Source organism: Emys orbicularis, chromosome 1 (genome assembly GCF_028017835.1).
Source record: "Emys orbicularis isolate rEmyOrb1 chromosome 1, rEmyOrb1.hap1, whole genome shotgun sequence".
NCBI lineage: Eukaryota > Metazoa > Chordata > Testudines > Emydidae > Emys > Emys orbicularis.
Window position 1 is genome coordinate 129336832 of NC_088683.1, and position 14376 is coordinate 129351207.

General features: G+C 41.3%; 1 protein-coding gene across 1 annotated transcript in view; it reads left to right on the forward strand.

Annotated features, from left to right (window-relative positions):
* Window positions 1–14376, forward strand: part of PPFIBP1 (PPFIA binding protein 1) — a 74849-nt gene that overhangs the window by 20273 nt on the left and 40200 nt on the right. Inside the window, exons 6-10 of the mRNA XM_065403735.1 lie at window positions 4339–4431; window positions 7444–7558; window positions 9408–9440; window positions 10954–11015; window positions 12997–13081. Of these exons, the coding sequence (XP_065259807.1) occupies window positions 4339–4431; window positions 7444–7558; window positions 9408–9440; window positions 10954–11015; window positions 12997–13081 (388 nt within the window). The remainder of the gene's footprint in view (window positions 1–4338; window positions 4432–7443; window positions 7559–9407; window positions 9441–10953; window positions 11016–12996; window positions 13082–14376) is intronic.

The following is a 14376-nucleotide window of genomic DNA, read 5'->3' on the forward strand; positions in this document are numbered from 1 at the left end:
ATCTAAGGCCAGAGGTGCAGGGATTTGATTGAAATCTTCAACATTTTTCATGAGCAAGGTACAGTTCAGTGTATTTAATTGTGTATGTTTATAAGAAGACTGACATGCTCTATCAGGTCCCACTTCATCCCTAAGTTGATGATCGGTAAGGAAGTGCCAGGTGGAGCCAAGTTATAAAGTTGTACACTAGCATAGTGATCGTTAACAGACTCTGAATGATCTCTCTTTTAATTAACTTTCTAGTTCCGGTAGCTTAACTTGGATGGGATGTAGCTATATACTCTGACCTTCAAGTCAACTGTAAATTTTTGTAGTAGATGGAGAAGAGCTGTTTTATGTGGCAAGTTTAATAGATTTTTTTCCATTCCTTGTTTAATCATTTTAACCACAAAAACATATTTTCTTCCCACCGGTTCAGAGTTGCAGCTTCTTCAGTTCTGTTTGCGAGTCACTATTGACATTTGCAATTTTAAATGGTCTGAGCTTTCTTAATTGATCCAGTACTGTTGTCAAGGGCATTAATTTGTGTCTCTGTAAGGAGATATTCCCCTGCATTCACACCAAATCTGTTTTGCAGAGTGGATACTCCAAAGACACATGCATCAACTGCTTCAAAGTGCCAGGGAGCGCCACATCTGTATTAAACTATGCACCAATTGCTAACTAAAACTAGAGGGCAAGAAATGGTGAAAGTCGATCGAATGGGGAGATGGCTGGTCTGCCTGTGACGTTCTGCTCCTTGTTCCTGTTGTTACTGTATCTCAATTCAGGGGAGCAACCCAGTCCCTCAGAAGTCACAGTAATACCCCAGTCCCAACAATGACCTGCTGCCTGATACTGGATTAGAAGTACCACTAAGCTTCCCAGAGAGCATGGGTGCTTTTGTAAGACTCCTCAGTCCTGGATAATAAGCCTGATTCCCGTTTGGCAGGAGGATGGCTTGTTCTACCATCTTCCAAATGAAGTAAGGTTAAAGGCTAGAGCTCCCAGAACCCAGTGAATGACACAGTCAGGGACATCATTTAACCCCTACTGCCAGAAGTACCCACTGACCAACAGAAATAGCTTAAATTAAGTTGCAGTCATGGTTCAGGATAATAAAAGTTGACTAAACTCCCCAACCCCGCTCTACCCTTTTTCTGTAAGATTTATCTGCCTCCTGCTTCTTGTCTGATCTTCGTTAAGAAATAAAAATATTGCTACGTGATCTTCAGATTCATTGAGTATCTAGCACAGCATAATCAGTAAACTAGCTAAAAGGCAGGTAGGTGGAGAACATCTGGAACAGGGGCTGGAAGGTAAGTCATTCCAGCTATCCATAAATATCCTTTAATGGAATTGTTGGGTTGCTTGTCCCATAAGAAGGGTGCCTGTCATTGGCTGGCATGGATGAAAGTAGACTGCAGCACCTTGTATAGAAACTGGTAAAACTGAGCACCATGCTAAAATAAATAAATAAATGCTGTTGTCTGGGGCTTGAAAGTTGTTAAACTAGGAGGTTTTAGTCATTTTTCCATCCTCCTGTGCCTGTTTTCCAGGACTCATAAAAAAGCGAATATATTTTTCTTGAGTGTTTTTCAGGTGAAACAGCATTACAATTGCTGCAGTGCATTTTAAGAATGCACTTTTAGCCAAAATATAATACTGGTCTGGGGATCAGGGTGTAAACCTCAGATTAGCAAAATAGACATGATAAATAAAAAGCTAGCCAGAGGCTTCTTTCAGACCTCAGCACTCAGGTAAATGTTTTCCCCTGCCAAACAGCAAGTTCAATATACCTGTTATTTTCCAGCACACCATGCCTTGTTTACTTTCATGGAGAGACATTCTGCCCAGTGGTGAATGTTCTGTGTTAAAGAAGCTGAGGGTTCCAAACACACATGCTGCTCATTTCTGCTTGGTTCAGCTACCTGAGGATGTTTACGTAATCTAGTACAGTTCCTTCCCCTGTGCTCTGCAAAAACACATACAAAGGATGCAATATTCATTGTATTTATAATGAGTGATGGGGAATCCTCAAAAGGTTTGACAGCTCAGTTTGGAAGTTTATCTGAGAGGAAGGATAGTCTGGTGGTAAAGGCACTGGACACTTGGGTTCAGTTCCTGGCTCTGCGATAGGCTTCCTGTTTGACCTTGGGCAAATCACTTAATCTGTCTCTGCCTCAGTGTAAAATGGGGATGTTAATAATCATCAGTAAGGCTAAGATTTTGTCATGGATATTTTTAGTTAAAGTCACGGCCAGGTCACGGGCAATAAAAGAAAAATTAATGGAAGCCTGTGACCTGGCTGTGACTTTTACTAAAAATATCCATGACAAAATGGGGAGCCACTGGGCAGATGTGGGGGCAGGAGCTCTGGGGCCCCCCACCACCTGTGGGGGCTTGGAGGTCCAGGGTTCCCCTCCGCCTGTGGCTGGGAGCTGCGGAGTCCCCCACTGCCCAAGGCAGAGAGGAGCTGGGGGGGGGTCAGGCTCGGCCAGGAGCTGCGGGGTCCTCCCCTGTGGTGGCTTGGAGCCCACCACGGCAACCCTACTGCCGGGGGGGGGCCGGAGCGACAGGGATTCCCCTGCCGCCCACTGGGGCTGGGAGCAGTGGGGGGCCCCCCGCTGCCTGTAGCAGTGGGGAGTTGGAGCAGCAGGAGTCCCCCTGCCGCCCACTGTTGCTGTGAGCTGCCGAGGTCCCCCCTGTCGCCTCTGGGGGCGGGGAGCTTGAGCTCTGGGGGCCCCCCTTGCTGCCCACAGGAGCTGGAGCTGTGGGGGCTCCCCACCACCCACTGGGGCTGGGAGCTGCGGGGGTCCCCCCTGTCGCCCGTGGGGGTGGGGAGCTTGAGCTGTGGGGGTCCCCCCGTCACCCGTGTGGGTGGAGAGCTTGAGCTGCGTGGGTCCCCCCGCCACCTGCACCTTTGACCTCCGTGTCAAAATCGTAGCGTTAATCATCAACATACTTCTTTGCATCTTGATTGAAACACTGTCAACCTTGGGTTTAGTCTCATCTCTTTTAGCAAAGAGTTCTACAGCTGGTATTCCACTGCTCAGAATGCTCTACCCCTCCTAATGTTAGAATGTTGAAACTTGCTTGTCCGTAGCTGCATCACTTTGGATGAAGTGTAGCTGCTGTGGAAAGGTCAGGAAGGGCAAGGCAGTCTTTGTAGAAGTCAGATCCCAATCCATTAGGGTTAGGATTGTGAGCCTGGTTCTGAAGCAAAAGGGGAGTCAGTGGAGTTCACAAAGCACACACGTGACAGCATTCACAGCAGCGTTTGTTGCTTATGAGGCATGCAGCTCTGTGCTGCACAAATTTCAGCCTTTTGGTGGCAGTTGCATTCACGGCCTGGTAGAGTATGTTGCAATACCATCTAACGTAATGTGACCAAAAATATGGAACACTATGAATAATATCCCATTCATTTCAGTGACAATATAGGTACAAAAATTGATAATAGGATGTCATCTGCTGGGACTACATGCACAAATAAGGTGAGCATAATTTGGGTTCACATTGTGGCATCTTTTCTCACTGCTCTCCAATAATAGGTCTATTTGGTCTTGTTGTGTAGTCTTGGTTAAATGTAACTTGCTTATATAGTCCCTTTATGAAGGCAGTGTTTGATTTTGTATAACCGGAGGGTTTTTATTCTGGGTGACTACTATTTTACCATTTGTATTTTAGAGAGAGAACCAGAAACAAGACCTAATGTCATAGGAATATTGAAGAGTTCCTGGGACAGAGGCTCCATTTCCTTGTCATTCACAACTGTGCAAAATGGGTGTCAAATACTGCCAAATCAGGCCAGTAGCACTTTACATGCCCATTCTACTCACTTTGCACAGGTATAAATGACTACACGAGGTGGAGGATCAGGCTGCTATTTTACTTAAAAGTTGATAAATCAGCTGATTGTTGCCTGCATGCATTAATTTGGTGCTTTGAGGAGGAAACCTGGAAATCCATGGGTCTGATTCTCAGTTGCATGAAGGTCTCTTTATGCTGCTCTGGAATTATAAATGTGCTGGGGGAGTGGGGGAGCTGTGGACATAGGGAGCACACCAGCCACTCAAAGCTACCTTTTCCACTCCTGCTTCCCTCCTGCATTCAGTGCAGGAATGTAGGAACTTGGAATTGGAGCCCATGGATGGTCCACCGAGCTCTGAATTGCTTGAATATTTGTCCTGACCTAATTTTGAACTTTGAAGTGTCTGTATGCACAATGTGTGTGGGTTGTTTTGTTTTGGTTTTGGTATTGATTTGTTTTTACTTTCCCACTGATGTGTGGTTGCTGAGCTGTTGTTCTGTTTTGTTTATTGAATTTCTCTGTTTTTTCTTTTTCCTTTCACTCAGGGTTTGATGCAGGAAATCAATGAATTACGGTTAAGAGTGGGAGAGATGGATAATGAAAGACTTCAGTACGAGAAGAAGCTTAAATCCACCAAAGTAAGTTACACTGAGGGAAAGAGAGGAGAGATGGGCGTAAGCTGCAAATTTTGGAACTGTACCTGGTTTTCAAACATCCTGAAGTCTTGGGAATTTGCAGATCAAGGGTGATGCTCATTTAAAAAAACAGACAGGGGCCATATACAAATTTCATATCAGGTTCTGATTTCAAATCTCAACACACAAGTTCAGGAGAGTTCAGATCAGAGCCACAGGTTCAGCCCCATTTCTGAGAGGCACTGTTGCTTTAGTTAACTAGCTGCAAGCAGCAATTTTTGTATTTAAATTCTATTTAGATATTTGTATGCGTATGGATCATTTGTAATGAGAAAGGCGTGGACCATGGGTGGGATGAAAACTGAGCATTATTTTCTTTTAAATGGGCTATACATTATCCACGTTTACCCTGAAGAGAAAGCAGTAACCTGAGCAATTCTAGCATGCCATTTCTCTAAGTATCTAACTCTGTTGTGAATTCTGTTAGCTATCTAGCCTTGTTTCTTTTCTATCATTTGTTTTCTCTCACTCCTCTGTCTCTGTTACCAGTCTTTAATGGCCAAACTTTCTAGCATGAAAATCAAAGTGGGTCAGATGCAGTATGAAAAGCAGCGGATGGAGCAAAAATGCCAGATATTAAAGGTGTAGTAGATTGTGGGTAATATTGGGCCTGTTTTGAATCCTTTCTGCACCACTGCTTTGTGGTCTGTGCTTGCATCTTGCTGTCATGCTGTCTGTGTTCTTTATTGATTACTTTCTGTTGACATGCAGTGTGCTCTTTCCACTAGAAACTAAACCTTGTGAAGTGAGATGTTCCTAACAAATTGTTTTTAGGGCATAAATAGGACTTTAGAGGGATTTCAGTAGTGCACAGGGCTTGGGTGGTTTACCCACAACTTTATTTTAAATTTAAAGTATCCCCCTTCAAAGGGGTAATTTTCACTCCTCCAGCTTGCATTCATTATTCAGAAAAAGCTCTTACTGAGCCACACACACACACACACACACACACACACACACACACACACACACACACACACACACACACACACACACACACACACACACACTTCTTACCAAAGACTTGTTAATGTATTTTTAAACAAGAAAATAATTGTTGTAATACATCAACTTCCTCAAATATTATGAACATAATAAATTAACAGACCATATCTTGAGTTAATTGGGGAAAGTACCCTGCATCAGAAACTGAATGCAACTCCAACTTAAATCTCAATTACTGTACTAAAAACTCTTAAAAAGAACAGGAGTACTTGTGGCACCTTAGAGACTAACAAATTTATTTGAGCATAAGCTTTCGTGGGCTACAGCCCACTTCTTCGGATGCATACAATGGAGTCCATTGTATGCATCCAAAGAAGTGGGCTGTAGCCCACGAAAGCTTATGCTCAAATAAATTTGTTAGTCTCTAAGGTGCCACAAGTACTCCTGTTCTTTTTGTGGATACAGACTAACACGGCTGCTGCTCTGAAACCTAAAAACTCTTAAAGATTCTAAGATAGGGACACATTTGTGGAAGAATGTAGGGCCCAAACCTGCGTGCCCTGTACAACTAGACCTCCCACGCTGAAATCAGTACGAGTTTGGAGTGTCTGGGGAATGCAAAATCAAGCCTCTTTTTCTGGAACCATTGGCATCATTAGTGAAGCTCAGGAAGGTATTTAAATCCAAATGTTACGTTTTAGCGTATCCATTTCAGGGTTTAATAGAAACATTTCGAGTTTTGTTTTTAAAAAGAAAGTTGAGCAAATGCCATTTTATAATGATCAGATATGCTTCCACAAAGGGTAAAATCCTATTCCAGCTATTCCCATGAGGAATCCCAGTGAGGCCAAAGGGACATGTTGTTGTTCAGGTGAGCAGAATTTGGCCCAAAGTTCGGAAACAAAACTTCATGCTGGGTCAGTGTGTATGGGGGTAGATACAGTTCAGAAGCATTTATCTGACCCCAAGCACCATCTGAGCGTTCAGTCTTCCAGTGAAATGGGACCCATATCCAAGCCACCCTCTTTGATTTTGGTTTACAAAACCAAATCACTGCCGAGGTGTTGCAATAGCAAACCCAGCTAAAGTGTAAGTTATAGGTGAACTAACCTGTGTAGGTGCAGTGATCAGATCCTATGTTGTCAGAATGGAAAGTGAGCTTAGATGGAATATCTAGTCCATGAGGTTTGGTTTGGTTTGGTTTCCTTATTTAGACCCTTACTGCTAAAACTGCCTGTGACTTATTTTCTTTCATTTTGTCTGAATTGCTTTTCAGAGTGTTTTGCTTTTTTTATATTATGATTGATTTTCTATCATAGTCAGTTGTGCGTATTGATAAAACTGTTCGTGGCCTGTTTTGAGACAACGCTGTATTTAAAGAGAAATCAACATCTATTAGCTTCAAACCCATGCAGTAAGCATACATATCCCCCGTGTGTTCAGATACTATGTGATAAAATAGTTGGCCCAAAATATAGCACGATTCAGTTATTATGCAACTCTGTTTCACTTTCAGCACTTCGAACCTACAAAGTGCTGTGAAAGTGCCGTGAAGCATTTAGCCTCATTCCCTTTAATTTTACTATTTACGCATGCTAAAAAGAAATACCCCTTTTTCCCCCCAATGCTACTTTTAATTCAGACCCAAAAAAAATCATCATACATTTAAATTGGTGATGGGACTTGCATGGAAAATGTGGTCTGAATCTAAACTATTTCCAAGTTTGGGGCTGTTTTGACCTAGGGGAAGGGTCTGTCCTGTTATAGAGATAGCAGCTTTGCTGCAAAAGTTGAGATTCAAAGTTCTGGGGACAGATTCTCAGCTGATGTTATTATTTCAATGGGCCCATAACAGTTTGCACCAGATGAGGCTCTTCTCCTTGGGCTTCTTAGGTGTGAAATTTCAGTTGGGAACCATCTCTAACTTAAATAGTAAAAAAATATTTAAAAATCCTCTTCAAAACTTAAACCTTGTTCTTCTTATGGATAAATGATTATGTATCTATACAGGATGAACTGGCATCTTTGAAAGAGAAATTGGAACAGAAGGAAGCAGAAGTAAGAAAGTTACAAGAAAAACTGGTGTGCAAGATGAAAGGAGAAGAAGTTGAAATAACGGACAGAGGTAAGAACAAAGGAGGCTTTCGGTTAAGTAGAGGTTTCTAGAGGTCTCTCTTGCACAGTTGTAGTTATGCCTTACCTGTTTTAAATAATTGTTTCTGTCAATTGTTATAAGGGAATCATTGTTTTAAAACCTCAGTTTCGTTACACATTTTGCCAGCATGTTTATTCCTTTTAACATATTCTGCGAGTATTCACAAAGCAATCATAAAACCTACAATAATAGGTTGTTGATTTGCTTTAAAATAAGGTGACCAAGTGTTTACAACTCTGAGGCCCTGTCTACACTAGAAAGGGTTTGCTGGGAATACCCCAGAACCCCATGGACAAAGCTTGTAACTGCAAAAGTATAGTTTACTGCTCTAATGGAGTAAGTTACACTAGCAAAAGGACTTTTTATATAACTGCATCTATGCTGGGACTTGGCATAGCTAAGTCGGTTAGAGGTAAAGGAAGAAAAGCACTCCCCTGACCAATAGACCAGTGCTGATAGGGTTGCCAGCTCTGACCGAAGCTGTTCCAGATTGTCCCCTCCCCCCCAAACATGACGTAATGTCATTTTCTTAAAATATCCTATTAAAATCTCCTGGATTGCTTTCAGTAGTCACTGGGAGATCAATGCCAATTCTGGGAGACTGCCAATCCTGGAGAGTTGACAACCCTGGGTGCTGACAAAAATTTTAAGTGTAGAGCAGGCCTAATTGGGTGAAATTCAGAATGTGTACAAGGCCTACATACACTACTTGGAAGTCCCACTTAAACCCTATCGGAGTCCTACTTAAACCTGAATTTTCACAGAGAATTTTCATTGTGGTCAACATTTTCCAGTTTCTCAGTGAAAAACTGGAAACCCAAACCTTTTAAAGAAAATTTTTAAAAATCGGTTATGGGGGTTTTCTCAAAAGGTTATGGGATTTTAAAAAGATTTTTTTTCTTCAAAATTCGCCACAAAAAATTGACATTTTCTGACCAGCTCTCGCTTTACTTCTCAGCAACATACATCTGCTGTAGTCAGTCTTAAGATTGAGATTCCATTATTTTTGTAAAATATGCTTCATTTGCTAGACTAGTGTAAAGTATTGTTTTACTAAAAATAAATAAAAATAACTGGACTTCAGTTGCCAAAATGAATGTATAAAATACATTGTGTGCATTATCCTTGCAATTTTTGTTTGTTCACTTACTAATTTACTAATGTTTATTTTTATTGCATTTATTACTCATATTGAGCTTTTTCCTGGAAGGTGCCAAGCATCCTCAACTTCCATGCTCCCTTTGACTTATGGTACTGAGCCATAATTTGCATAGTTCAGTTGCACACAGGGGTCTCCCATTCATTACTGTGAATGAACCACGGTTCTGTTGTGTTTGGAAAACATTAAAGAATGCCCTTTTTGCAATAAATGCAATTGAAATATTTGCAGAGTATCTGCCATGTTTGCAGATTTATGCTTACCTGAGCAATCATATTCTGTTATCTACTATTAGTTGTTAGTACAAGTGTAATATATTTCATGTCTAGTATTATGGTAAGAGGAGTCTGTTGGGATAAGTACTATATGAGACAATGTATGTGAAAACATGCAGGCGGGAAAAAATACTGAGGCCTTGTATAAGACTCTCAGGCCAGAGCCCTTAGAAAGTGATCCTGCTGGCTTCAGCAGGTGAGTAGGGAGTACTTGTGTGAAAGTTTGTAGGACTGGGCCCTTAAATTGTAAATGTTTGTTTTACTCTTGTCCGAGGGTAAGGAATTATTCATTGATGACTCCAACAGTAACAGCGTATAATGTTAAATGGTATTTAATGTCATAACCTGTATGCTAATTTCAAATCCACTGGGTTTTCCTGCACAGATGAAAATTGTAAAAAGAAGCTCAAAGACAAAAGTAAGGTTTCCTGGTGTCTTTCCACAAGCATTTATACTTCAGAAATTCTTAATAGAGCTTTCTGCATGTGTTTTTTAAAACTGCTTTAACAGAAGCTGTTAGATTGCCTCATCTATAAGCCTCAGTTACATTATTAGAAATGAAGGGAGATTTCAATAGGCTGTGACTTTTAATGTGAATCTTTTTATTGAAAATCTAGTAAACAAAATCTTTGGCTTCCTGAAGCAGCCTGCGAGAGGGAGTCTGCTATACTTGTTCATTTCTAGGTGCTTTACACGCCTGCTAGATATGGCTCATTGTAGAAAGGCTTGTAAGAAATTAAATTGATCCTGCTAAGAAGTACTTTTACAGATGGTTGAATAGATAGATTTTTCTTCATAAAAGGCACATATAAGTAAAAAATATCCCTCTATGTTAAGTGCAGTCACAATATAGTAGGCCAAATTCTGTGCTGGCATAACTCGACTGAAGTCAGTGGAGTTGCACCAGCAGAGAATTTGAATATCTGACTTTAAATAGCTGTATTTATCATGCACAGGATGATATATTTTATACATCTTTCTTTGGTCTTGTTTTGCTGAGGAAGAACTTTCTTCACCCCTTCAGCAGTAATCCTTGGTTATATTTGTTGGTGTGCGATAATCAGTAGCGGATTAAAACACTAATCTGTGATGTTACAAAGCAGAATTTTTGCTTGATCATCCTTTTGATCACTCATCCACATTTGTAACATATCTAATTTTAAAGCTGCATTTGCTCATTCAAAGTAGGTAGATTTCTAATAGAAACAAAGAACATCCCCACCTCTTTTAAAAAAAAACAAATAAAAACCCGTCTTTTTACATTTTTACATTATGGCGTTTACATATTTTGTAAGTGAGGATTTTAGATGAAGCACAGTTTGTACTCATCTCTATTTTAAGGATCCTTTTCCACGTCTAAACTACAACACACATTCTAGCATGACTGCTCTTCACAGTGAATACATATACCATTCCATCATGCTGTTCTCATCCATTCTGGGCTATGACTAAGCCTCATGACACAATGCTTTTCTCACCATGTCCCACAATCCATTGCTTAATTCCATTGCTTTGTATAGCTGGGTTGATAAAATGCCCTATGGAATGTTTGGCTGTTATCATAATGAAGGACTGTTTTATTGCACTCCTGTTGTAATGTTTTTATTTTGGAGATCTTTATTATAATTATTCCATTATTTAAAGGATTGAAATAACACAGGAAAGGCATCACTGATTGATTTAGCAGTTTTCTTAGGATTGTTTAGGATCTGAATATTTGCTAAATTCAGTCATTTAGTTGCTGAAAACTGCTTCCATAGAGAGAATGTTGTGAATCTTGCTTTCCATTTCAGATTGAAATAATTTTAGTGGTTTGCATTTTGTTTGTTTATTTCTTGTAAACATAGATTCAGAAATTGTCAGGATGTTTTCTTTCTCCCATTTACTTTCTCATTTAATCTGACTTGTGCAATTGTGTTGTGTATTTTTAGATATAGAGGTACAGAAAATGAAGAAGGCTGTGGAGTCTCTAATGGCAGCTAATGAAGAAAAGGTAGCAAAACAGTCATTAGTTCAGCATTCGTTCATTGTGTGAAGTTACACCTCTAGTAGGATCAGCAAGTATGGGCATTATGTAAATTTTTACATTTTGAAGATTAATTAGTAAGGGTCCAATTTTGTTCTCATTGAAGTCAATAGGTGTATTGCAGTTGCTTCTGACCGCACCAAAAATAGGCACTTATAAGTTGTATAGTGCAAATCTTGTCCATGCAAGTAATCCTTACTCACACAAGTAGTGCCACTGAGTTCAGTTGTACTACTCGCATGAGTAAAGGTTTGCGGCTCAAGACCTATCTTGTAAAGTGCTTTGAAAATGTAAAGCTCTACATATAAGTGCCATGAACTATTATGGGCCAAATATGAAAAGGAGCTTTCTATAAAGTATATAGCACCTGTGGAATATGGATGCACACCATTCGCAGATGCACATATCGTTTTATGTATACATATGAGTTTGTGTAAATTTTGCAGATGTCTTTTGAGAATTTGGCCCTATTAGTCATCTAAGCCTCTAAATCAATAATCTGCATATCCTTTTTTTTTTTTTTAAATGGCAGAGGGTATGCTAACTATATATAGAAAGAAAGAAAACTAAAACACCATGTTTTTTATATATATACAGTAACTCCTCACTTAACGTTGTAGTTATGTTCCTGAAAAATGCGACTAAGTGAAACTATGTTAAGCGAATCCAATTTCCCCATAAGAATTAATGTAAATGAGGGTTAGGTTCCAGGGAAATTTTTTTCACCAGACAAAAGACTGTTTATTTATATATATAATAAAAATATATAAAATACACACACACACACACACACACACAGAGTTTAAGTTTAAACAAACAATTTAATACTGGTACACAGTGATGATGATTGTGAAGCTTGGTTGAGGTGGAGGAGTCAGAGGGTGGGATATTTCCCATGGAATGCCTTACTGCTAAATGATGATCTAGCAATTGGCTGAGCCCTCAAGGGTTAACTCTCTTACTCTACAAGGCAGCAGGAATGGAGGGAGGGGAGATAGCATCGCAGACAGAGACACACACCGTGTGTGTGTGTGTGTGTGTGTGTGTGTGTGTGTGTGTGTGAGAGAGAGAGAGAGATGCGCATTTCCCCTTTAAGTACACTGCCTTGTTAATTAGATCAGCTTGCTGAGACTGCAGCTGCTGCCAGCAAGCTCCCTCCATCCTGAGCCCTGTCTTGTGTCCCCCCTGCTCTATGGAAGATGGGGTAAGCGGGGTGCAGGAGCAGGGGGGGAGGGGGACACCCTGACGGCCCTCCTCTTCCCCACACAGCAAGCAGGAGTCTCGGGGAGCAGCTCCAAGGCAGACGGCAGGAGCAGCACATGGCAGTGGGAGGGAGGAACAGCTGAACTGCCAGCAATTGATAGCCTGCTGGGCAGCTGCTGCACAGGAAACTTAGGCGAGCGGGGAACTGACGGGGGGAGCTGATAGGGGGGCTGCTGGTCCACCCTGGTTCCAAGCCCCCACCAGCTAGCTGCAATGAGCTGCTCTTCCTGCAAGCAGTGGACAAAGCAGGCGGCTGCCAAACGACGTTAGAAGGGAGCATTGCACAACTTTAAACAAGCATGTTCCCTAATTGATCAGCAACGAAACAATGTTAACTGGGATGACTTTAAATGAGGAGCTACTGTATATATAAAATATGGTGTTTAGTTTTCTTTTGGAGAGGGGATGCTGCTGCAAAATTTGAGATCCACCTTAAAGTTTGGGGGTGTTTGAATCCTCCGTATTTAGATCCTGAGTTTTGGTTATGTCCTTTGTAGAGAAACCAGTTTTCACCAAATATAAATCCAGGTTTATATTTCCAGCACTCTTCAAGCTCTGAGCTTTTATCCTCCTCTCTTTTCTTTAAATCTGTTAGACAATTTAATTTATTTAGGTTTTTATTTCTTATTTTTGACTCTTCATAAAAGAAATCACAGTCACAAGATGGATCCTTCCTTTGTTTTAGGATCGGAAGATAGAAGAGCTGCGACAATCCCTGAATCGGTATAAGAAAGTGCAAGACATGGTAATATTGGCTCAGGGGAAAAAAGGTACAGTGCAAGTACAAAGATTTCCCACATTGCTAGCATTTAAACTGCACACATTTAGGGTGCCTGACGCTTTCCATTTTAAACGATTCTTGTGACTTTTTTTTTTTTTTTTTTTTTTTTTTTGGGAGAAGCTCTGTCACCTCCATCGATTGCCACAGGCCTTTGAAATTCAGCAAAGGGAAAGTCCTTGGGCTAGAGAAGTTCCTTTTCTTTGTCCCATGAAATTCGATCGAGGTTTAACTGTTAAAAATAACCATTCACCCTCTCTTGCTTGCATTCCTTAGGGAGAATTGGTAGCCTGCCAAAATAATAACCGGACATGAACATTCTAAAGAGCTGAGCTTACCACCACCACCACAGCAGCAGCATCACACATTGCACTGGGAAAGTCTGAGAGCTGCTAGAGCAACTGTAGCAATAGGCGATGGGCAGGAGAGAGCCAGGCTTGGGCTCTCCCCCATCCTCATCACATCCTCTGGAGCCAGCATGTGGCCTCAGGATCACATCCTCCCTCTGGAGGACATGACTTAGAACAAGAGCCCTCCCCCCGCGCGCGCACACACACACACACATCTACCTCTTCTGTGGGATGGGAAGGGAGAAGGAACCAGGCTGTAGGTGACCCCAACGAGCATCCTAAGGCTTACAAAAATTGGGGATTTCTGTGGTTGCTGGGGGTGGGACTTGGGAGGCCCCACTGAGACTCTCAGGGAGTGAAGATTGGCACTGGACAGGGGGCAGAATAGCTAACTCATGTAACTGCAGGGTTCAGGTTTTTCAGTCCCTGAGAGTTCCTGGGTAGGGCCTGGATGGCAAAGGGAGCGGGGGGGGGGAGAAGTTCATCACTCTCTACATGTTAGGTACCAGTGATGGATTTTGATCACATTTAAAATGTGCAAACAGAGTAAAGTCCAGACCAGTGATAAATATACGTGGTGCTTTAATAGGGCCAATTTCACAAAGCTGAAAACAATTATGAGCCAGATCAGCCAGGAGGAACAAATTAATCAGAAAAATGTGACTCATAATTTGGGAATCATTTAAGACACCTTACAAGATGCTCCAAAAGCCACAATTGCAGAAGAAGGCCATGATGGTTTAAAAAACCACCTGGTTTAGAGGGGAAGTAAAAGCAGCTATAAAAATAATTATATATATAATATATATTGTGACAAAGTTCCTCCTCTATCTTGGTGGGCCCTGCGCTTATTGGCGGATTTTCTTGCCTCAGAGATTCACCATGTGGGTTGGGGAACAGCCCAGAGACCTTCCCCTCTGGAAGAACCCACAGTCCA